At 39.5% G+C, this 23,991-nt stretch overlaps 1 protein-coding gene across 2 annotated transcripts; it reads left to right on the forward strand.

Moving 5' to 3' along the window:
* Positions 1-951: 951 nt before the first annotated feature.
* On the forward strand, positions 952-21,001 carry LOC128572768 (histone-lysine N-methyltransferase SETMAR-like). Of its 2 annotated transcripts, none has more exons than XM_053572850.1 (5): positions 952-1,055; positions 2,566-2,703; positions 4,040-4,180; positions 16,447-16,539; positions 18,525-21,001. In XM_053572850.1, the coding sequence occupies exons 3-5, from the start codon at positions 4,124-4,126 to the stop codon at positions 19,557-19,559; spliced, it is 1,185 nt and encodes a 394-aa protein (XP_053428825.1). In that variant the 5' UTR covers positions 952-1,055; positions 2,566-2,703; positions 4,040-4,123; the 3' UTR covers positions 19,560-21,001. The 2 variants fall into 2 exon arrangements, with proteins under 2 accessions (XP_053428825.1, XP_053428824.1); XM_053572849.1 differs by having other exon boundaries at positions 1,045-1,125.
* Positions 21,002-23,991: the final 2,990 nt, after the last annotated feature.

Genomic DNA, 23,991 nt, shown 5'->3' on the forward strand with positions numbered 1-23,991 from the left:
TTCTTGCCTAGTCTATGGCAGAAACCAGGAAAAACAAAGATCAGGTCTCTCTCACACACGCAGCTTTGATAAACAGATGAGTGGATGGTGGATGGTATGTGAGAATCTGTGTGAATAATTACCAGACATGTGGAGTATAAACTGACACAATAATTATGCACTGGACCTACTCCATGCCTCTGCTGTTTCATTCCACTGAATACACTAGAGCAGTTTTCCAATTTAGTATTGTACTACTAAATTACAATCCATTGAAAACGTCCACATTAGTGGGTGAAAAAAACAACTTTCTAATGGTTTCAAGAATTGTTGACATTAATTTCTGCTTTGTTAGCAAACTTGAAAAAATAGAGAAACCATTTTTCACGTTTTATGATGCATTTGTAAAAAATAAACATGGGTTGGGCTCGGCGCCCATAGCTCCGCGGTTAGGGCCCAGGCCACCTATACGGAGGCTGGCCTGGGTCTGCCAAACAACTACAACAAAAAAATAGCTGGGCATCGTGGCGGGCGCCTGCAGTCCCAGCTACTAGAGAGGCTGAGGCAAGAGAATCGCTTAAGCCCAGGAGTTGGAGGTTGCTGTGAGCTGTGACGCCACGGCACTCTACCGAGGGCGACACAGTGAGACTGTCTCAAAAAAAAAAAAAAAAGAAAGAAAAAAGTAGACACAGGTTTTACAAAGCCAAATGCTTTAAATGAGAAAAAAATTAACTTATTAATAAAACCGACTGTTCAGCCAATATTCGAATTTAAGGATTCATCCCTTCGACGTCGCAAGCAGTTAACCCAAGATTGCATAAAGAAGTTAAATTTCGCGCCGCCGTGAGAGAGAGAGAGAGAGAGAGAGAGAGAGAGAGAGAGAGAGAGAGAGAGAGAGAGAGAGAGAGAGAGAGAGAGAGAGAGAGATTGATTCTCACCCTGTGCGCAGCCCGGACGTGAAAAAGGGGTTTATGAGAAACACCCCTCCGGAGACGTCATCCCGTAGGACCACAGGACGCCTTTTCCCGGCTTGCTTCTGCGCATGTGCAACTCTAGATTCTTGCCATCTTTTCTTGGTAAGGTCCGGATCTCGGTTGTCTTCAGAGCTGTTCCGCAGGTTTAGGGTTGTATTCTGGGTCCCTACAGGTTGGTGCGAGGGTAAATGGGGGAGTCTACGGGTCTCGGAGTTCTTGGGGATCTGGACGGGTGTCTTCTGCTTGATGGGACCAGAAACCCAGGTGGATAGGCGGGGCCAGAGTGCAGGTGCAAACAGCGGACCTGGGGCGATTCCGGCTGTGCTGTCCCCGATCGCTCCGTCGGTAGACGGCGCTGCCTGAAGGCTGGGGTGGGCTTCCCGGGCTCAGAAGCTGGTTCCAAAAGCTTCGCCAACGGGGTAGGTCGCGTCCCAAACGGCGGGGCCTGCTGGCGGCGGGAGCCTGGGAGGTCAGCGGGGAGTTCACGGTCCAGCTCTGCCCTGGATGACCTTGTTACTAACCTGGGTGAGGTTCAGGTTACCCACCTGTCAAGTGTGGGTATTACCAATACTGGTGAAATGCCCCCAGTTCCCAGATGAGTAACTGTGAAGTGTGTGCAGAACCAGTCTTCCTATGCGATAGTTGTATTTGGGTTTCTTGGCATCTCTTCTGCAAGTGGTATCTCTTCTTCTGGTCCCCCTCTGCACTTTATAGCCTTCCTAGCTCTCAAATTTTCAGTTTGCAGAGGTTTATTCAACACCTAGTTCCCAGAGATAGTGCTACAAGGGAGATTGGGGTCTTGGATGATGAACCCGTTTTCTTTGGAATACAGTAGGTGTTACAGAGCTTCCTGGGGAAAGATGCCTTGTAAATATAATCCCAGCAGAAAGAACTCTCTATGTCCTGAAACTTCTCAGTAGCGTTTCAGAGCAAAAGCAAGAGAGACCCAGAAAGAACAAGATCATAGCTTTTTATAGCCCAAGCGAGTAGTGTTTCCGCTGCCTAAAATAAAAAGGTTTGAGTGATACTACCCTTTCCGGATGCTATCAACAACTTGGTGCTGGTTGGAAGGTTTTGACCAACTTTTATAAGGGAGAGTTGAATTCGGCTGTCAGAATCCTACAAAGTGTTAATTATTGGAGGAGCCGGAAGGTGTGATTTAGGGTTTAGGTGAAGTAGATTTATTTATTTTGCACTCCCTTTCCTTCAATCTTTCCTCACTAATTGTTTTTAGGATCAGCTTTCTTAAGCCTAGTCTGTCACAAAATCTAGTATCTAGAGATGTGCTGATACACCTTCTATCCTGATAGTTCTTTGGTAATTCAGGAAGGGCTTGTTAAGGTATTTCTGCCTAAGAAGAAAAGTTGGGATTTGAAGAGGTAAGTGACTTGCCCAGGCTTGTATGATATGTAGATGTCGGGCATCCTGACTTTTTGGCTAGTGTTATTTTTGCCACAATTTACTCAAAACACTTTTTCAGTTTGTCTATTTGAGTTATTGCTTATTTATGAAATTACCTTTGTGATACTGAAGGACATTTAGAACCAACAATATTTTCTTTTTATTTTTCTTCTCTTTCCTTTCTTTGCTTTGCTTCTTTATTTTTTTGTAGAGATGGGGGTCTAACTATGTTGTCACACTGGTCTTGAACTCCTGGGGTCAAGCAATCCTCCTGCCTCAGCCTTCCAAAGTGCAGAGAATAATGCTCGAGCCATTGTGCCTGGTCTGATAACACTATTTTTCACTTCAGGTCAGTAATCTTCCTTCTGGAAATCATAAATTCTTCAGGAAAGTAAGAACAACAACCAGCATATTGTGAAAAAAGAAAGAAAGAAGAACTATTTTACATTATTAAAAATGGGAAAATTAGATTGTAGCATGCTCCTCCAAACCAATAAATTATAAATAAAATAAAGTACAGTCTGCATAGAAGAGACTTATATAATATTGTAAAAAACAAAACAAAAAGCAAAATCACTTTAAACATAGTCTTCTAATTTCTGGACAATTGCTTTGTTTGATTCAAGTGGGTTCAACCACACTGAAGTCCATACACTTAATAGGATAGTATGCTTTTCAAAACTTCCACATAAGGTTTTGAAGTTTTAATTATTGTATTAGCGTGTATTTTAAGAGTCTTTCTCCTGCTCCCCCACATGTTAAAAACATTGATATCCAGGGGTTTATATGTATTATGTAGCCTTTCCTTTGTAATCAGTAAAAATTTGTAGACTTTAAAAAAGCACCATTAATTTTGATGGTCTTCCTGTGAGTCAGCATTTGGGCTGGGTTCAGCTGGGAAATTCCTCTGCTGGTGTTTTTAAGATCACAAATGAGGCTTTACTTACCTGGTGTTTTGTCTGAGGTTTGTTGATTTAAGGTAGATTCACTTACATGTCTAGTGGTTTGTGCTGACTCTTGACTAGATCCTCTGTCTCCAACAGCTGTAGCTCTAAGCTTCTTCACAGTATTACTATGTCAAAGAAGGCAAGCACCAGTGGGCAAGTGTTTGTCAGTCTGTGTTTTAGTGATGTTTACCAATGTCCTCTTGGTCAAAGCAGTCAAATGGCAAGATCCTGTCATCATTGGAGGGAGAGCTTAAAAGGATGTGCATACTTTGTGACATGCCATTTGAAATCATTATGGGAACTGTGCACCACAGCAATGTACATTTTTTTCCTATATGATTTTGGGTAGAAATGTTGTGTGGTAACATGAAACTTTCAGTGACATTTGGCTGTATAAAAGCAGGTAGTATTGTAGTCAGAACTTCTGTGGAGTTCTGTGTGACGCCTCTGTATTAATAGAAGAGTAGTTCATATGGCCAAGGGTATTTTTATAACTTTAATTTTAGTTATTAAGACATAATGTTTGCTTTTTTGGTCTAAATTTAAAATTATTTCTGTGAAGCACATTACTTGTTTATAAGCCAGATGGTATGTTTTCTTTAACCTAATAATAAATTGTATGTCTAATTCTGCCAATTAATGTAGTTGTGGGCACATCTTCAGTGGGTCTTTCCACCCTTTCTTAACTGAGGGACTGTTCTCCTACTGGGAGGCTTTTATGTTTTTGGTTTCTTCCAGCTAAGTTGTTTTGAGCAGGAGAAACCAGGACTAAGCCACTCCAACTCTCTCACAACTCCATTCCAGTTGCCTGCTGTCTCATCAATGCTTGCAGAATCTTCTGAGTATTCCCAAGAGCAGCAAAACATGAATAATTCTCTGGTGAGTTGATTAATTCTTCCTCACATTGTTCTACATTCTACTTCTTGAGTTTCATAGACTCTGTGAAGTAAAGTGGAAGAGTAGAAATGAGTAAAACTCATCAACAGGAAGTATACATGAACAGAAAAATCTTGGCATGTTCACACGAGTAGGTTATAAAACCTTAGAGTTATCTAAGTTGAGTACAGATTTTTTTTTTTTAATTTTTATTTTTTTTTTATTGTTGGGGATTCATTGAGGGTACAATAAGCCAGGTTACACTGATTGCAATTGTTAGGTAAAGTCCCTCTTGCAATCATGTCTTACCCCCATAAAGTGTGACACCCCCCTCCCTCCGTCCCTCTTTCTGCTTTTCCTCCCCCCCATAACCTTAATTGTCATTAATTGTCCTCATATCAAAATTGAATACACAGGATTCATGCTTCTCCATTCTTGTGATGCTTTGCTAAGAATAATGTCTTCCACTTCCATCCACGTTAATACGAAGGATGTAAAGTCTCCATTTTTTTTAATGGCTGAATAGTATTCCATGGTATACATATACCACAGCTTGTTAATCCATTCCTGGGTTGGTGGGCATTTAGGCTGTTTCCACATTTTGGTGATTGTAAATTGAGCTGCAATAAACAGTCTAGTACAAGTGTCCTTATGATAAAAGGATTTTTTTCCTTCCGGGTAGATGTCCAGTAATGGGATTGCAGGATCAAATGGGAGGTCTAGCTTGAGTGCTTTGAGGTTTCTCCATACTTCCTTCCAGAAAGGTTGTACTAGTTTGCAGTCCCACCAGCAGTGTAAAAGTGTTCCCTTCTCTCCACATCCACGCCAACATCTGCAGTTTTGAGATTTTGTGATGTGGGCCATTCTCACTGGGGTTAGATGATATCTCAGGGTTGTTTTGATTTGCATTTCTCTAATATATAGAGATGATGAACATTTTTTCATGGGTTTGTTAGCCATTCGTCTGTCATCTTTAGAGAAGGTTCTATTCATGTCTCTTGTCCATTGATATATGGGATTGTTGGCATTTTTCATGTGGATTAATTTGAGTTCTCTATAGATCCTAGTTATCAAGCTTTTGTCTGATTGAAAATATGCAAATATCCTTTCCCATTGTGTAGGTTGTCTCTTTGCTTTGGTTATTGTCTCCTTAGCTGTACAGAAGCTTTTCAGTTTAATGAAGTCCCATTTGTTTATTTTTGTTGTTGTTGCAATTGCCATGGCAGTCTTCTTCATGAAGTCTTTCCCCAGGCCAATATCTTCCAGTGTTTTTCCTATGCTTTCTTTGAGGATTTTTATTGTTTCATGCCTTAAATTTAAGTCCTTTATCCATTTTGAATCAATTATTGTGAATGGGGAAAGGTGTGGGTCTAGTTTCAGTCTTTTACATGTAGACATCCAGTTCTCCCAACACCATTTATTGAATAGGGAGTCTTTCCCCTAAGGTATGTTCTTGTTTGGTTTATCGAAGATTAGGTGGTTGTAAGATGTTAGTTTCATTTCTTGGTTTTCAATTCGATTCCAAGTGTCTATGTCTCTGTTTTTGTGCCAGTACCATGCTGTCTTGAGCACTATGGCTTTGTAGTACAGACTAAAATCTGGTGTGCTGATGCCCCCAGCTTTATTTTTGTTACAGAGAACTGCCTTAGCTATACGGGTTTTTTTCCAGTTCCATACAAAACGCAGAATCATTTTCTCCACATCTTGAAAGTACAATGTTGGTATTTTGATAGGAATGGCATTGAATAGGTAGATTGCTTTGGGAAGTATAGACATTTTAACAATGTTGATTCTTCCCATCCATGAGCATGGTATGTTCTTCCATTTGTTAATATCCTCTGCTATTTCCTTTCTGAGGATTTCATAGTTTTCTTTATAGAGGTCCTTCACCTCCTTCATTAGGTATATTCCTAGGTATTTCATTTTCTTTGAAACTATGGTGAAGGGAGTTGGGTCCTTAATTAGCTTCCCCTCTTGACTGTTATTGGTGTATACAAAGGCTTGTGACTTGTGGACGTTGATTTTATACTTTATTTTTTGATGACTTCTAGGAGTCTTGTGGTTGAGTCTTTGGAGTTCTCTAAGTATAAGATCATGTCGTCAGCAAAGAGGGAAAGTTTGACCTCCTCTGCTCCCATTTGGATTCCCTTTATTTCCTTGTCTTGCCTAATTATATTGGCTAGAACTTTCAGCACTATGTTGAATAGTAAAGGTGACAGAGGACAACCTTGTCTGGTTCCAGTTCTAAGAGGAAAAGCTTTCAGTTTTACTGCATTCAGTAAAATATTAGCTGTGGGTTTGTCATAGATGGCTTCAATCAGTTTTAGAAATGTGCCACCTATGCCTATAATCTTCAGTGTTCTAATTAGAACAGGATGCTGGATTTTATCAAATGCTTTTTCTGCATCTATTGAGAGGATCATGTGATCTTTATTTTTGCCTCTGTTAATATGGTGGATAACATTTATGGACTTGTGTATCTTAAACCAGCCTTGCATTCCTGGAATGAAGCCTACTTGATCATGATGAATGACTTTTTTGATGATGAGCTGTAATCTATTGGCTAGGATTTTGTTGAGAATTTTCGCATCTATATTCATGAGTGAGATTGGTCTGAAATTCTCCTTTTTGTTTGGGTCTTTTCCTGGTTTTGGTATCAGGGTGATGTTTGCTTCATAGAATGTGTTGGGGAGGATTCCTTCTTCCTCAATTTTTTGGAATAGTTTCTGCAGTACAGGAATAAGCTCTTCCTTGAAGGTTTGATAGAATTCTGGAGTGAAGCCATCTGAACCAGGGCATTTTTTGGTTGGAAGATTTTTTATTGTTTCTTTGATCTCAGTGCTTGAAATTGGTCTGTTTAGGAGCTCTATTTCTTCCTGGGTAAGTCTAGGGAGAGGGTGTGATTCCAAATATTGATCCATTTCCTTCACATTGTCAAATTTCTGGGCATAGAGTTTCTGGTAGTATTCAGAGATGATCTCTTGTATCTCTGTGGGATCAGTTGTTATTTCCCCTTTATCATTTCTGATTGAGGTTACTAGAGATTTTACTTTTCTATTTCTCGTTAGTGTGGTCAATGGTTTATCTATTTTATTAATTTTTTCAAAAAACCAACTCCTTGTTTCATTAATTTTCTGAATGATTCTTTTGTTTTCAATTTCATTGATCTCTGATTTGATTTTGGATATTTCTTTTCTTCTACTGAGTTTAGGCTTAGATTGTTCTTGTTTTTCCAATTCCATAACATGGCTTGTGAGATTGTTGATGTGCTCTCTTTCTGTTTTTCGAATGTAGGCATCTAAAGCGATGAATTTTCCTCTCAAAACTGCTTTTGCAGTATCCCACAGGTTTTGGTAGCTTGTGTCTTCATTGTTGTTATGCTCAAGGAAGTTAATGATTTCCTGTTTTATTTCTTCCTGCACCCATCTGTTATTCAACAGAAGATTGTTTAATTTCCATGCCTTTGGGTGGGGTCGAGCATTTTTGTTAGAGTTGAGTTCCACCTTTAGTGCCTTATGGTCTGAAAAGATACAAGGTGAAATTTCAATTCTTTTGATTCTGTTGATATTTGTTTTGTTTCCCAGGATATGATCAATTTTGGAGAATGTTCCATGGGGTGATGAGAAGAATGTATATTCTTTATCTTTGGGATGGAGTGTTCTATATGTGTCTATCAAGCACAGTTGTTCTAGGGTCTCATTTAAATCTCTTATATCTTTGTTTAATTTCTGTTTAGAGGATCTGTCCAGCTCTGTAAGAGGAATGTTAAGGTCTCCTGTTATTTTGGTATTATCAGATATCATATTGCTCAGACTTAGTAAGGTCTGTTTCAAGAATCTGGGAGCATTTAAATTGGGTGCATAAATATTTAGAATTGAAACATCTTCTTGTTGTATTTTTCCCTTGACCAATATAAAGTGACCATCTTTGTCTTTATTGACTTTAGTTGCTTTAAATCCACATGAATCTGAAAATGAGATTGCAACTCCTCTTTTCTTCTGAATTCCATTTGCCTGAAAAATTGTCTTCCAACCCTTGACTCAGAGCTTTAATTTGTCTTTTGAAGCCAGGTGTGTTTCTTGCAGACAGCCAATGGATGGCTTGTGTTTTTTAATCCAGTCAGCCAATCTATGTCTCTTCAGTGGGGAATTCAAGCCACTAACATTTATTGAGATAATTGATAAGTGCGGTAGTATTCTATTCATCTTATTTTGTGAGAGTCCATTGCTTAGTTTTATCTTTTGCATCAGTGTGGAGGTTAAGTTCTGTCCTTTAATTTCTGAGTTCTTACTTTGCTGCTGATCCATTGTGGAGGTCAGTGTGCAGAACAGGTTGAAGTATTTCCTGTAGAGCTGGTCTTGTTGTGGTGAATTTCCTCAATGTTTATATATCCGTAAATGATTTGATTTCTCCGTCCATTTTTAAGCTTAGCTTAACAGGGTACAGAATTCTGGGCTGGAAATTGTTCTGTTTAAGTAGATTAAAGGTAGATGACCATTATCTTCTTGCTTGGAAAGTTTCATTAGATAAGTCTGCAGTCACTCTGATGGATTTGCCCCTGTAGTTCAATTGGCGCTTACTCCTGGCAGCTTGCAGAATCTTTTCTTTTGTCTTGACTTTGGACAGGTTCATCACAATGTGTCTTGGAGAAGCTTGGTTAGAGTTGAGGCGACCTGGGGTCCGATATCCCTCTGAAAGCAGTGTGTCAGATTCTTTGGTGATATTTGGGAAATTTTCTTTTATAATATTCTCTAGTATGGCTTCTATTCCTCTGGGGCATTCTTCTTCCCCTTCTGGGATTCCTATAACTCATATGTTGGAACGCTTCATAAAGTCCCATAATTCTGACAGTGAACGTTCTGCTTTCTCTCTCTTCTTTTCTGCCTCTTTTACTATCTGAGTTATCGCAAGAACTTTGTCTTTTACCTCCGAAATTCTTTCTTCTGCATGGTCTAACCTGTTGCTGATACTTTCCATTGCATCTTTAAGTTCCCTAATTGACTGTTTCAGTTCCTTCAGCTCTGCTATATCCTTTTTATATTTTTCATATCGTTCATCTCTTATTTGATTCTGTTTTTGGATTTCCTTTTGGTTATTTTCCACTTTATTAGCAGTTTCCTTCATTGTTTCCATCATTTCTTTCATTGTTTTCATCATGTGTATTCTAAATTCCCTTTCTGATATTCCTAACATTTCTGTATGGTGGAATCCTCTGTAGTAGCTACCTCATGGTCCCTTGGCGGGGTTGTTCTGGACTGGTTCTTCATGTTGCCTGGAGTTTTCTGCTGATTCTTCCTCATGAGTGATTTCTTTTATCTGTTTCCTTGCCCTAATTTTCCTTTCACTTCCTCCTGCTCTTTAAGTTCCCGTGCCTGTGGACTAAGGGTTGGATGAGTCCTTTTCGTCCAGGACCAGAAGGGTGAGAAGGTTGAAGAGCAAGAAAGGGATGAAAGAAAGGAGGATCGAGTGAAAAAAAAAAAAACAGAGAAAGGAGAGGGGGTGGGTAAAAGGAATATTGACAAAAAGAAGAGAGGCACAGAAAGAGGGAGAGACAGAGCAATATAGGTGTACAGTAGGGTACTTTGACACAACCTTAAAAGAAAACCACCTTCTGGGGGTGCCCAGTTGTGTAGTTCCCTTGAGGTCAGCAGCTCTTTGCTAACCTGATGAGACACGGTACCCCACCTCCACCAAGTAGAGAGGAAAGACAAAAATGCTATAAATCAAACCAAAACAAGCAAACGGAAAACTTTACAGGATAATATTGGGTGAAAAACCAAATAATAGCAGTAGAAACACTAGCAAAAATGAAGTTCTAGTTATTAAAAAAGGCATCAATGGGAAATTATAATTAAACTAGAATAATTAAGAAAGAGAAAAGATCCGTACGGAAAAGGTTGAAATTAAACAACATCAACAACATCAACAACATCAAAATAAAAAAACAACCAAACCAAAAAAACCCCCCAAAAAACAGAAAACTAAAAACAAAACAAAACACAACCAAAAACAAAGCAGTATGTATATGTTGTTGAATATTGTCTGGGCAACACGTAGTCTTCTGGGGTATGAGATGTTAATCACACTTCTGATACGACTGGAGGCTGCTGATTTCTCAAACCCCAGCAGGTAGATACCCTAAATCTCTCTTCAGCCCACTTAAAAGGCACTTTGAACTTGTAAACTTGCTGAGCAGAAGCTTTCCCAGGAAAGTGCTTGTCGCTGGAATCACTGCTGAAGTGGCTATCCACTTACCCAGTGTGCCAAAACCGGTCTCACTCTGCCCCTGAGGGTTAGGGCTGCAAGGCGGCTCAGACCCCACCCTTAGGCTACTCGGTTGCTCGGTTACCAGCTCCCACCCGATTCTAGCTCTGCAACCCTGAGGGTGGAGCTTGCAGGGGCAGATCACTCACAATGGCTCCCTGTGGTCCACAGCCAAACACTATTAGCTCCCTCTGGCTCAGCGGCTCAGACTGGGGCCCTAGACAGCGGCCAAAGTTCTCCGCATTCCCACTCAGGCTCTCCCCAAGGCAGTTCAACTGAGTGCCAAGTCCAAAGACACCAAAACAGTTCACAGGTAAGGCCTTTCTGGTTTGCAGTCTCGCTGCTACTGAGCTTACCGTTGCGGGCGGGTTTAGACCGATTGAACACACGCGACCACTTGCAGGTTTTCCACTGTTTTATTCCTCCTCTTGGGGTCCAGAAGTCCCTTGCTGACTCCCCGTATCCTCGCAGGGGTGATGATAGGCAGATCCCACCAGCCAGAGATGCCTGGAGTCCTATCTCCCCAGACTCAACGGTGCCCAGATGCAAGGAAGCTGTTACTCGGCCACCATCTTGCTCTCCTCCCCGAGTACAGATTTATTACTAGTCTTCTTGATACCATGACAGAAAGACAGAGATAGATACGTTTGTTACATGATTGGAATGGAACTGAGAAGATAGTATGCTAATTCTCATGGGACATGAAGACTTGGTGACACCAAAGTTATACCAGCTTCATTGCTCACTTTGATGATGTAGTGGGAAGTTTTTTGCTACTCATCTGGAAATAAACACATACAGCATTTACCCACAGAATAGAAATGGTTACCTACTACTGATGCAAAAATCACATAGTAAGGTTTTCTGGAATTATAATGGTGTGTGGTCCTAGATAGTTTTTAGAAGGCTATACTTGATTCTTGGGTAAAACCTGGGATTTCTGGAGGTTTAATTGAATACATGTCCTTGAGTAACCCTCCTTACATTTCTGTCAGTTTGCCTGTACATGCAGGTTATGTGGCAGTGTTCAAAGTTCTCTTTTTTTGCATGTGCCATACTTCAGTTCTTCAAAAGCTCACCAGAAACTTAAGTTACAATTAAATCCAACAACTACTCTCTAGTGATTAGTCTTTGCCTTATTTAAATCTTGTCCTATAATTGAAACAACTGTCCATAATCATCTCCTAGATATTCTTCTCTGTTAATTCCTGTAATGTCCTGTCTGATGATATACTCTATTTTTTCTGAGCTCTTCTCCTTTCTTCTGTTCCTTAGCAAAACTCATCCATGTGCTCCGTTGTGGGCCCCCTTCTCACACTCAGCATTTCTCCTGGATAAATCGGGCCCTCTGGCTAGGTGCCCATAGCACAGTGGTTACAGTGCCGGCCACATACACAGAGGCTGACAGGTTCCAACCTAGTCCAGGTCAGCTAAACAACAATGACAACTACAACAAAAGAATAGCTGGGCATTGTGGTGGGCACTTGTAGTCCCAGCTACTTGGGAGGCTGAGGCAAGAGAATTGCTCAAGCCCAAGATTTTGAGGTTTCTGTGAGCTGTGACGTCATGGCACTCTACCAAGGGTGACATGGTGAGACTCTGTCTCAAAAAAAAAGTCGTGTCCTCTGTGGTGTGTACTATTTCTCTAGGGCAGTGGTTCTCAATCTTCCTAATGCTGTGGCCCTTTAATACAGTTCCTGTGGGTCTTGACCCACAGATTGAGACCACTGCTCTAGGGCTTCTTCCCCAGGCTTTTTACCATGGTTTCAGTTCTGTTAAATGCTTCCTTGTGGCTATATTTGAGGGACCACAAGTTAAATAAATTAAAAATGAAAAGCTCATCCTCTCATTTTATTTATAGTATCGCTCCCAATCTGCCAGCTACCTGACTGATCCAAGTGGAATTGTTTCTGGCTTCCTCTCTCTGTCTCTCGGGTCTAACCTCATCTATTGTCAACTCCTGCTACTTTTGTTGACTTATTTTCATTTTCTTCTAATATCTGCATACAGTGCTAGTCTAGGGGAAAGAGATTTTGGTGTTCAGGAACATTTAATGTGTGTACTTCATATAGACCTGTCATGTTTTCAAATTATTTTAAAGACTACATTAATTCTTCTGCTCTTTCAGCTAACCATTTAATGAATAGGAAAAATGAATATGTACGTCAATCGTAATTATGTTTATGGACTAGAGCTGTAGTTAATACTGTAGTCAGTCAAAAAAAGTGATATGATGTGAATTGTACTTTTAAAATTTTTATTCTAATAGTAAATCTAAAGATAAACTCAACGTGTTTCAGAAGTAAGGTACTACCTATGATCTCTAATGACTCTTAAGGCATTCTGATTATCTGCTTTATAACAAAGTACCACAAAAGTTACTAGTTTAGAACTGGAATTCTTATTACATGTCACAAGTTTTGGGGTCAGTAAACTGGTCTGGGCTGCTTCATGATGGGGCATCATGGTCTGCTACTTGATAGCTCTGTTTTCAGCTGGAAAGACACTCATGTCTGGGAACACTGGACAGGTATTAAGGTCTTTGTGGCCAGCTTGGATATGCTTCAAGTCTGATAATCTTAGGGTAATCAGGTTTGTCTGGCTTCACCCAGAGCAAAGTGTCTAAAAGGCCCAGGCAAAAATATGAGATTTCAGAAGTCCCAAAGCAGCTCTTCTACCACTTTCTCTTCATCACTAGACCAGCCCCAATTCAAGTGAGGGCATTTATGCTCTACCTCTCAACAAGTGGAACAGTAAGATTTATAGCAATCTTTAATAAACGAAAATGTTTTTCTAGTAACAAATTGTTTCCATTTCCTTCACATACGGATTTCACTTTGCCCCTCTCAAGAGCACCTTAAATCTTTTCTTATCGTGACAGTGTAAACTCAATGAAATCAGGTCCTGGTAGCTGTCATTGCCCATCCACATACAGCCAGCACACGTGAGAAGACTGGCATGAATGTACTGGGCACGTCCCTGTAGTCAGGGGTGAAGGGAGCCACTCTGCAGGCCCTGTTCTGAGCAGTTAAAGAGCCCTCATTGGACACCTGTTTCCAGTCCTGAACCCTGGGGAAGATGCTTCATGCCTTTACATTCTGCTGTCTGGGCTCTTGCTAGTCTATGAGTTCATAATTCTTTTCTTTGTCTTTAGAATAATTTCTGGGCTTACATGTGACCAAGTTTCTCCAGCTGTTTCTTGTTTATAGTAGTCTGAGGATCCAATGGCCTTTAATATTTTTCTGACTATGGCACAGGAAAGGATTCCATATAATTCCTCCTTTTAAAAGTACAGACTCTGTGTACCAAAAACCACCCCCCACACTCATTCAGACAGATCATCTTCTGTGGTCTCCCCTTCTTTCCAAGGCTGCTCTGGGACAGCACCGTTGGAAGCCTTATTGTTTGGGACTGTCTATGAGCATATCCTAAGGCTCTTAGAATACTGAAAATATTTTTGTTCTTTTATATTGTTTCCAAAATCATTGTGTTTATTCCTTGTAGCCAAGTCTGCAAAGGTTTTTTTTTATTATTATTATTGTTTGGGATGCATTGAGGGTACAAAGAATTAGGTTACACTGTATTTATTTGATAAAGTCCCTCTAGTAAGTGTGTCCAAGAGGTGTGTCATACACCATGACCTCCCAGCCCCCTCCTTCCTCTCCTCTCCCCACTCATTCCCTCACCCCACCCCTTGTATTAGCTCATCTACTACTGTAATATTAGAATAGAATACACTGGATTCTTGCTTCTCCATTCTGTGATGCTTTATTAAGAAGAATGTGTTCCATCTCCATCCAGATTAATAAAAAAGATGTGTCCATCTTTTTTAGTGGCTGATTGGCATTCCATGGTATACATACTCCGCAGCTTGTTAATCCATTCCTGGGTTGGTGGGCATTTAGGCTGTTTCCACATTTTGGTGATTGTAAATTGAGCTGCGATAAACAGTCTAGTGCAAATGTCCTTATGATAAAAGGATTTTTTTTCTTCTGGGCTAGTAATGGGATTGCAGGATCAAATGGGAGGTCTAATTTGAGTTCTTTGAGGTTTCTCCATACTTCCTTCCAAAAAGGTTGTATTAGTTTGCAGTTCCACCAGCAACGTAAGTGTTCCCTTCACTCCACATTCATGCTAGCATCTGCAACTTTGAGACTTTGTGATGTGAGCCATTCTCACTGGAGTTAGGTGATAACTCAGAGTATTTTTTATTTTCATTTCTCTGATGATTAGGGATGATGACGATTTTTTCCTGTTTGTTAGCTATTTGTCTTTTCTTTAGAGAAAGTTCTATTCGTGTCTCTTGCCCAGTGATACATGGGATTCTTGGGTCTTTTTTTTGTTGATTAATTTAAGTTCTCTGTAGATCTTAGTTATCAAGCTTTTGTCCAATTCATAATATCTAAATATCTTTTCCCATTCTGATGGTTGTTTGCTTTGGTTATTCTTTGCCTTAGCTGTGCAGAAGCTATTCAGTTTAAGTCCCATTTGTTTATTTTTGTTATTGCATTGCCACGGAAGTATTCTTCATAAAATCTTTCCCCAGACTGATCTAAGTGTTTTCCCCGCACTTTCTTTGAGGATTGTTATTGTTTCATGCCTTAGATTTAAGTCTTTTATCCATCTTGAATCAATTTTTGTAAGTGGTGAGAGGTGCGGGTCCAGTTTCAGTCTTTTACTTGTGGTTATCCAGTTCTCCCAGCACCATTTATTTATGTTTGTAGAGGTTTTGCTAGCAACAACTGGGAATGAGAAACAGTTCTGTTTCATACAGCCCAGTCCTAGTCTTCTTTTTCTTTTTTTTTCTTTTTTGTAGTTTTTGGCCGCGGCTGGGTTTGAACCTGCTACCTCCGGCGTATGGGGCTGGCGCCCTACTCCTTTGAGCCACAGGTGCTGCCAGTCCTATTCTTTTATTTTCTCTAAATTCTATTTGAAAATCAAAGATCCTTCTTTAATTTATCTTTCTCCTATCATATTTTCTTAAAGAAAAGGCCAGGTAGCGCTTTCCATAATCTTCCTAGAAATCTCCTTAGGCAGATCCCTGAGATGGTGAGATCCTTTTTCAGTTTCCCATGTTTTAGCAGGAAATAATGTTGACCACGCTAGTGTAGCACAGAATCCACAGGCCCCTTTCTCTAGTTTTTAATGGATTGTTTCTTACTGTCCTTCATCTTCTCACCAGAGGTCTTGGCATCCTTATGCATACATAAAGGGCTCCATGAGGTCCAGCTTCAGTCTGTTGATTTACTTTTCTTCTTTTTAATGTAATCATCCACAGTTAGCACTGACTTTACTGCAGCCCATGAATTTTGGCATATTGTTTTTCATCTCCATTTGTATAGTTATTTTTTTCCCCAGACTATGTAATTTTGATTTTAATAAAAGCAATTAATGACATACAGAAGAATTATAGTTCAATTTTTATCATATGGTAGTGTTTCCTTATCCATGGTTTCACTTACCTACCATCTTTCATGGTGTAAAATTAGTAAATGGAAAATTTTAGAAAAAAACAGGTTTTAAATAGTATGACATTCTGAGTAGGATGATAAAATCTATAATCGTCCTATCCCATTCTGCCCAGATGTGAATCATCCCTTTATCCAGTATACCCACCATGTATATATACTACCCACTCTTTTTTTGTGTGTTTTGAGATTGAGTTTTGCTTTGTAGCCCTTGGTAGAGTGCCATAGTGTCATAGCTCATAGTAATCTCAAACTCTTGGGCTCAAGTGATCCTGTTGCCTCAACCTCCCAGGTAGCTGGAACTTTTTTTTTTTTTTTGAGACAGGATCTGGCTCTTGCTGAAGCTGATCTTGAACTCCTGAGCTCCGGCATCCATCTGCCTTGGCCTCCTAGAGTGCTAGGATTCCAGGCATGAGTCACTGCCTCCGGCTATACTACTTACTCTTAAGTTACTTAGTAGTTGTTTCAGTTATCTGATTGATTCATATGGTGTTCCAGTAACCCTTTTCCTTATTTTATTTAATATTGACCTCAAAGGGCAAGAGAAGTGATGCTGACAATTTAGATATGCCAAAGAGAATCCATAAAGTGTTTCAAGTGTCACCTCACATCTCCACAAGAAGAAAAAGGGTGAGTATAGAGCCGATGTTTTGGGAGACAGACCACATTCACATAACTTTTATTGCAATTTTGTTATAATTTTTGTTTCATTATTATTTTTGTTAATATTATGTGCCTAATATATAAATTAAACTTTTCAGAGGTATGTATATATAGGAAAAACATAGTACATATATACAGAGGATGCCAAAAGAAGTATACACATTTTAAGAAAGGAAGAATTCTATTAAAATTGTAATACAAAGGCTGGGTGCGGTGGCTCACGCCTGTAATCCTAGCACTCTGGGAGGCTGAGGTGGGTGGGTTGCTTGAGCTCGGGAGTTCGAGACCAGCCTGAGGAAGAGCAAGACACTGTTTCTAAAAACTAGCTAGGCATTGTGGCAGGTGCCTGTTGTCTCAGCTACTTGGGGGGCTGAGGCAAGAGAATTGCTGGAGCCCAAGAGTTTGAAGTTCCTGTGAGGTCTGACACTACAGTACTCTACCAAGGGTAAGAAAAAATCTGTTTCAAAAAAAAAAATTGTAATACAGTTATCTTCTGCAATTAAAGAAGTGCTCTAACATGACTTGTACTCATCTTTTGTTATTGGAATATATTGAGTATTATAATTTTTTTTTTTTTTTGGCCGGGGCTGGGTTTGAACCCACCACCTCTGGCATGTGGGGCCGGCACCCTACTCCTTTGAGCCACAGGTACCACCCTGAGTATTATAATTTTAATGCAGTTTTTTTCCTTTCTTAAAATGCATATACATTATTTTGGCACCCCATGTATATAGGGTTTGGTAATACAGGGTGTCCCCAAAATTGCCATACAAGCGGGAAATTATAAGAGAAGATATCTTAGAATGTAATCATCAGGAGTGGGAGGGAAGACTTCATGTGTGTATAAAGAGGTGGCCAACCCATAGAGCATATTTTTAAATAAAAGTACATTTAGTTATAATTTCCCATTTTCCATATGTGTGATGACTTTGGACACCCTGTATCTGTGGTTTCAGGCATCCACTATATGTCTTGGAACCTATACCCCCAGGGGTAAGTTGGGACTCCTATATAGAAAATATCTTCACATTCGTAAATTTAAACTTTCGAACAATTTATATATATATTTATATGTATTTTGGTTTAGCAGAAAATATGCTTATCTCAGTGTATTGACAGAGCAGTCTAACGCTAAAGATAAATATTAACAGCAGAACAAAGGTCTCTGGTGATCATAAGAGTTTAACTCTGTGAGCCCAACGTGTTTTTTACCTCTAAGGTAAAGAACCACAATCCAGTCAGCTGAGGTTACTGCTGAAGGCAAAAGGAATATAGAATGGACAGTGGATAAAGTTAGTTATAAAAAGCAACTACAAATACCAGTTACAGAAACAAGGACTATAATTATCTAGATCATTTGTTTTGTTATAAATATTTTGTTATAAATATTTCTGAGTATATGTCCACACATTCATATTGTTTTACACAAATATACAAATGTATATGATACAGGTGTGCTTCGTACAACTGAAAATGCATTAACCATTTCTCCAAAAGAAAATGCAAAGCCCTTAGATGGTCTTACTTCCTTGATATCCTATAACTTACTATGATGTAATGGTAACAATATTGAAATAAGATGGGGAAGTGGAGGAGACCAAAAAGACAACAATGATACTTAAGTAGTATCATACAAAAACAACATGTTTTATGTTACAGGATTTTTTCCCCCCTTTTATCTTTGAAGCCACTGTAATTGGAATTTATTTCTTCATTTCATGTTGAGAATTTTTATTGCTAGTGTATGTAGATTCTGTTTTTAAAATATTGATCTTGAATTATCCAACCTTGCTGAACTCACTTGTTATTGGTTATTTAAGTATGAAGTTTGACAGTCCCTATCTCTTTGTTATTTCACCTTGACACTTATTGTTTTATTTGTATTGTGAAGATACATCCTCACTCTTTGAAACACGTTTTGCCTTGTGATTCTCTTTCACATTTTTTTTTAGAGCAATTTTTGTGAAGCCATGGACAAGTCAAAAATTCGTGTTATTTTTGAATATGAGTTTCGTCGTGGATCTAGCGCAGCACAGACAGCTCGAAATACCAAAGAAGTGTTTGGGAAGGATGTGGCTAATGAACGCACAGTACGTCGTTGGTTTGAGAAGTTTCGTTCTGGTGATTTTAATCTTGAAAACAAGCCGCGTGGGCGACCTGAGACCAAGGTAGATAATGATGAACTGAAAGCTGTAGTGGAAGCAAATCCATCTCAGCCTACACAGGAATTAGCAGCGAGATTTGACGTTACTATTCCAACAATTTTGGACCATTTGAAACAAATTGGCAAAGTAAAGAAACTGGATAGGTGGGTTCCGCGTGAGTTAAACGAATGTCAGAAGAGAAATCGTTTGGAAACTTGCCTTTCTTTGCTGTCACGACATAAAGTTGAACCATTTTTACACCGTATTGTTACATATGATGAAAAATGGATTCTTTTTGACAATCGCAAGCATTTGGTACAATGGTTGGATAAAGATGCAGTACCAAAACACAGTCCCAAACCAAATATTCATCAAAAAAAGCTAATGGTATCTGTTTGGTGGTCCACTGCTGGTATTATCCACTACAGCTTCATGAAACCTGGTCAGTCAATTACAGCAGATGTCTACTGCAACCAGTTGAAGGAAATGATGAGGATGCTTGCAGTTAAGCAGCTGAGATTGGTCAATAGAGACAGGCCAATTCTCTTGCAAGACAACACTCGCCCACATGTCACACAAACACTGCTCAAACTACAGAAACTGGACTTGGAAACTCTCTATTATCCACCATATTCACCAGACCTTGCACCAACTGACTACCACTTCTTCCAGGGTTTGGACCTCTTCTTGCAAGGAAAATTATTCATTTCTCAACAAGCTGTGGAAAATGCCTTTTGTGATTTCGTTGCCACTTGCTCTCCAGGCTTTTTTGCTTCTGGCATAAATGAACTACCGTTAAGATGGCAAAACTGTGTTGATAGTTTAGGTGCATACTTTGATTAATTATACTGCTTCTTGTTTGGGATATAATAAACTAAGTATTATATTCAAAACTAAGTATTTGATTCAAAATCGGACATTTCATATTTAATGACCTAATAGATGTAGTTTGTCTTTGCAGCTCCTTAGAAATATTTATATACAGAGTAATGTCATTATAGGCTTTTAGTCCCCACCTGGAGACCATTAGTTTCTTTTTGTTGCATGTTTTTTTTTTTCTCCCCCTTTGGCTAAAACCTCCAATATAATGTTGAATAGAAGTGGCACCAAAAAACTCACAAACATTCTTTTTCATAAAGTAAGGTTCCCAAATTCAGGTTTTCCCATTATCTGTTGTAACAGCTGTTAAGTTTTTGTGTAGATGCCCCTTAGCAGGTCTAGAAAATTCTCTGATATTCCTAATTTACTTAGGGATTTGTCAGATGTTCTGTGTTTATCAAAATGAATTGTGTCATCTTTTATTTATAGACCGATTTTGGAATGTTAAGCCAAATTTGCATTTTGTGAGATAATTCCTTTGGTAATGGTATCCTATAGTTTTTATATGTGGCTATATTCAGTTTGTTAGAGTTTTGAGATTTCTGTGTCTATATTCATATGGTATACTGGTTTCTAGTTTTATTTTCTGCTAATTTTGCCTGGCTTTGTTATCTGAACAGTACTGGCCTCATAGAATTAGTTGGTAAGAGTCTTCTTCTTATTCTTCTGTTTTTTTGGAAGTGAACTTGAATTCTTTATTAAATGTCTGGTAGAGTTAACAAGCGAAGGCATATCTGGGCTTTTCTTTATGTGAATATTTTAAATTAATTTATTCTCTTTAATTGTTATATGCCTATTTGTTTTCTTCTTGAGTTTAGTGTAATAATTTGTGCATATTTTCTAAGAATTTTTTTCTAGAGCATATTCAGCCTTCACCATATGATGCCCCTGTGCCCACCTTGGGCTCTGCAGAGTTCTCACCAGCAAAAAACCTCTCATCAGATGCAGCCCCTCAACCTTGAACTTCTCAGACTCCATAAGTAGAAATTGTTCTTAGAAAACATTCATTGAATGAAGAATTTATAGTTTAGGATATGAAGTCTGACAAGTCAGGATTTATTTCCTGCTTTTCTTCTTATAGCAGGATGATTTTTTGCCTGGCTGAAGCACCTCTAAGTCAGCCAAAGGGCAGTCTGTAGACTCTGTTACTGAAACTTGGAGCAAGGTTTATAAAGCTAACAGCCTTCTGGGAAGATGAATGCATTTTGCAAGGCACACTAGTGGGAGAAAGCAATCCTTGGTCAGGATGTCCAACTGCAGTTCAGACTAATGTTCCAGGCTTTGAATCTTCATGCCAAAAGAGCTTCTGGTCATTACCCTCCAGGCTATCTTCCAGTTGGTCCCCTTTTGTACTGTCCAGTTGACTGATGTCTATGTACTATCTATTAAAGAAAACCAACAAAGTTTAAAAAAAATGAGTTCTAATTTGTAGTATTCTGTATTTTTATTATCATGGCATTTGAAATGAAAATAACTAGAAGAATAATATGAATAGAATAATAATATATAATATTTTAACAAAAGGCTAGCCTCAAAATATTATGTATTACTAGTATTTTTAACTTAATGTACATCTAAACATTTAGAAGGACTAGATGTTATAAATAAGTACTAAAGTCTGTCCAGCATATACATAGTAGTATTGAATAAACAACACAACATAACAGTGGTTGTGTCTTCTAAATAGCAACATCCTCACCTAGAATGCCTTATTTTTTTGTTTTTGTGTTGTGGAAGAATTTTACCATGGATTATTAGCAATCCATGATGCCCCAGTTTGGTAGGACAGTCATCTGTTGTGTGATGGGGAATATTACTCTACATATACCTTCTCTGCTTAATACTTAGAGTTAATTTGTGAGCTAAATGAGGTGCATAATGTAAGGTAAATTAAGAGACTATACCAGTTGTCACCAAAATGACAGATGGGGCCTACTTCTCTATTCATCAATAGTTGGACTGGACAGAAACATAAATTCAAATAAAAACAAATATAAAGGGCGGCACCTGTAGCTCAAGGAGTAGGGTCCCGGCCCCATATACCGGAGGTGGTGGGTTCAAACCCGGCCCTGGCCAAAAACTGGAAAAAAAAAAAAAAAAAAGTATATATATATATACATATATATGGACTCAGTAAATGAAGAATTGTATGAAGAGAGGAAAACCTGATGAATTTTCATAGTGCTTAATACCTAGGGTATATGATATGTGAGGCATAATTCCAAGCCAATTATGTGTGTAGGTTTAATAACAAAGAATTTTATATCTAACTCAAAGTTTTATGTAAATGAGAAATTAACACCTTAACAATCACATCAGTTGGCATTAAAACCATCATAGAAATCCACTCTTCTAGGCTCAGCGCTTGTAGCTCGGCGGCTAAGGTGCCAGCCACATACACTGGGACTGACTGGTGGGTTTGAACCTGGCCTGGGCCTGCCAAAAAACAATGACAACTACTACAAAAAAATAGACAGGTGTTGTGGCGGGCACCTAGAGTCCCAGCTACTTGGGAGGTTTAGACAAGAGAATCGCTTAAGCCGAAGAGTTTGAGGTTGCTGTGAGCTGTGAGAGCACAGCACTCTACCCAGAGTGACAACATGAGACTCTTCTAAAAAAAAAGAAATAAAAAAGAAACCCACTCTTCTAGTATAAGACAAATAAATGCATATCGTGTTAAATAACTTTATTAGAAAGCTTGACTAATTAGGTGGACAAGTGAACAATATTTTGAAGCATTAAAGAAACAATAAAGATGATTTCTATATACTGTCTCACTTAATCTTCACAGCACACCTTCAAGTTTAAATGCTGTTATTATCCTCATTTTAAAATGCATGAATGGAGGCTAAGAGAAGTTATAAGCATATAGCTAGGAAGTGGGGGAGCTGGAATGTGAACTGATGGCTTCTGAGGATCTGGCTCACCAGGCTCCAGCACTGACATGATGCAGTGATATACTGATGAGGAAGTAAATGCTGCTCTATCAGGAGGCATATGGTGCTGTAGAAGCTGAAGGGAGAAGTGCCCAACTCTGCCCGGTGGAGTGGGGTGAATGAAGTCCCTTCACTGGCCTTTATGGAAGAGGCGAGTCCTGGAGGACAAGTGGGACATTCCCAGTGAATATGGGCTGGGAGACCTGAGGCAAGCAGGGAAAGATGGAGATGTAGAATGTGCAGATCCTGGTGCCTTGGAGGGGATATATTTAGGAATTCCATTTGTTTAAGAATTGGGGGAGAGGAAGAAACGTGTGTGGGATCTTTCAGCAATGGCTGGTGCAGAGGAAGTATAAAATATTTATGCAAGGAAAATGGGTGGCGTGATGGGGGGGATTGTAGAATGAAGCCAGTCAGGCCTTAGAGGCAGATCCAAAAGGGCCTTGATACTGATTGTTTAAAGCTTTAGCTTAGAAGCTGTGGGGGCCACTAACGCATTTTAAAGGATGAGTGTGATCCATTTGGCTTTGTGGCATAGCTCTAGCTAGCAGGGCTGAAGAGATGGGTTTGAGGGGCCAGCTTGGAGGGAAGGAGAATAGTTGGGAGGCCATCAGACTCATCCAGGTAACATGACCAGAGACCTGCTGAGGATTCGGGAGTGAAGATGGAAAGGGGCAGGTTGAGGTGCTACTTAGAGGGTGAAAGAAAGTAAGTACAGGTGGAGAAGCCTCCCTGTGCATTATGGTCTTTCACTTAGGTGGGAACGGGTGAGTCAGTTGAGAGAAATGATAAGGAATCATTAGGATTTGTGTCTAAGTAATTGTACAGAGTAAAGGAAAGATCTCGAAGATGATGCCTGGGCTTCTATTTTTTTTTTTTTGTAGAGACAGAGTCTCACTTTATGGCCCTCGGTAGAGTGCCATGGCCTCACACAGCTCACAGCAACCTCCAACTCCTGGGCTTAGGCGATTCTCTCGCCTCAGCCTCCCAAGTAGCTGGGACTACAGGCGCCCGCCACAACGCCCGGCTATTTTTTTTTTTTTTGGTTGCAGTTTGGCCGGGGCCGGGTTTGAACCCACCACCCTCCGTATATGGGGCCGGCGCCCTACCGACTGAGCCACAGGCGCCACCCAATGGGCTTCTATTTTTGAAACATAATTGTGAGCACTCTGGGAAGCTGAGACAGGTGGATGGCTTGAGCTGAGGAATTTGAGACCAGCCTGAGCAAGAGCAAGACTCCATCTCTACTAAAAATAGAAAAAACTAGTCGAGGTCATGAAGGATGCCTGTAATCCCAGCTACTTGGGAGACTGAGGCAAGAGGATCACTTGAGCCCAAAAATTTGAGGTTGCTGTGAGCTATGATGACACCATGAGACTCTAACTAGGGCAACAGAGTGAGACTCTGTCTCAAAAAAAAAAAATAAAATTCATAATGTGATGTTTTGATGCATGTATGCA

Source organism: Nycticebus coucang, chromosome 20 (genome assembly GCF_027406575.1).
Source record: "Nycticebus coucang isolate mNycCou1 chromosome 20, mNycCou1.pri, whole genome shotgun sequence".
NCBI lineage: Eukaryota > Metazoa > Chordata > Mammalia > Primates > Lorisidae > Nycticebus > Nycticebus coucang.

What these genes read in the sequence shown, in the direction of transcription:
- LOC128572768 (XM_053572850.1), top strand. Translation starts at nt 4,124, where the DNA reads ATGCTTGCAGAATCTTCTGAGTATTCCCAAGAGCAGCAAAACATGAAT. An exon ending in AAAACATGAATAATTCTCTG is followed by an intron (nt 4,181 to 16,446) that starts GTGAGTTGATTA and finishes TTGACCTCAAAG; the next exon opens with GGCAAGAGAAGTGATGCTGA. An exon ending in TCTCCACAAGAAGAAAAAGG is followed by an intron (nt 16,540 to 18,524) that starts GTGAGTATAGAG and finishes ATTTTTTTTTAG; the next exon opens with AGCAATTTTTGTGAAGCCAT.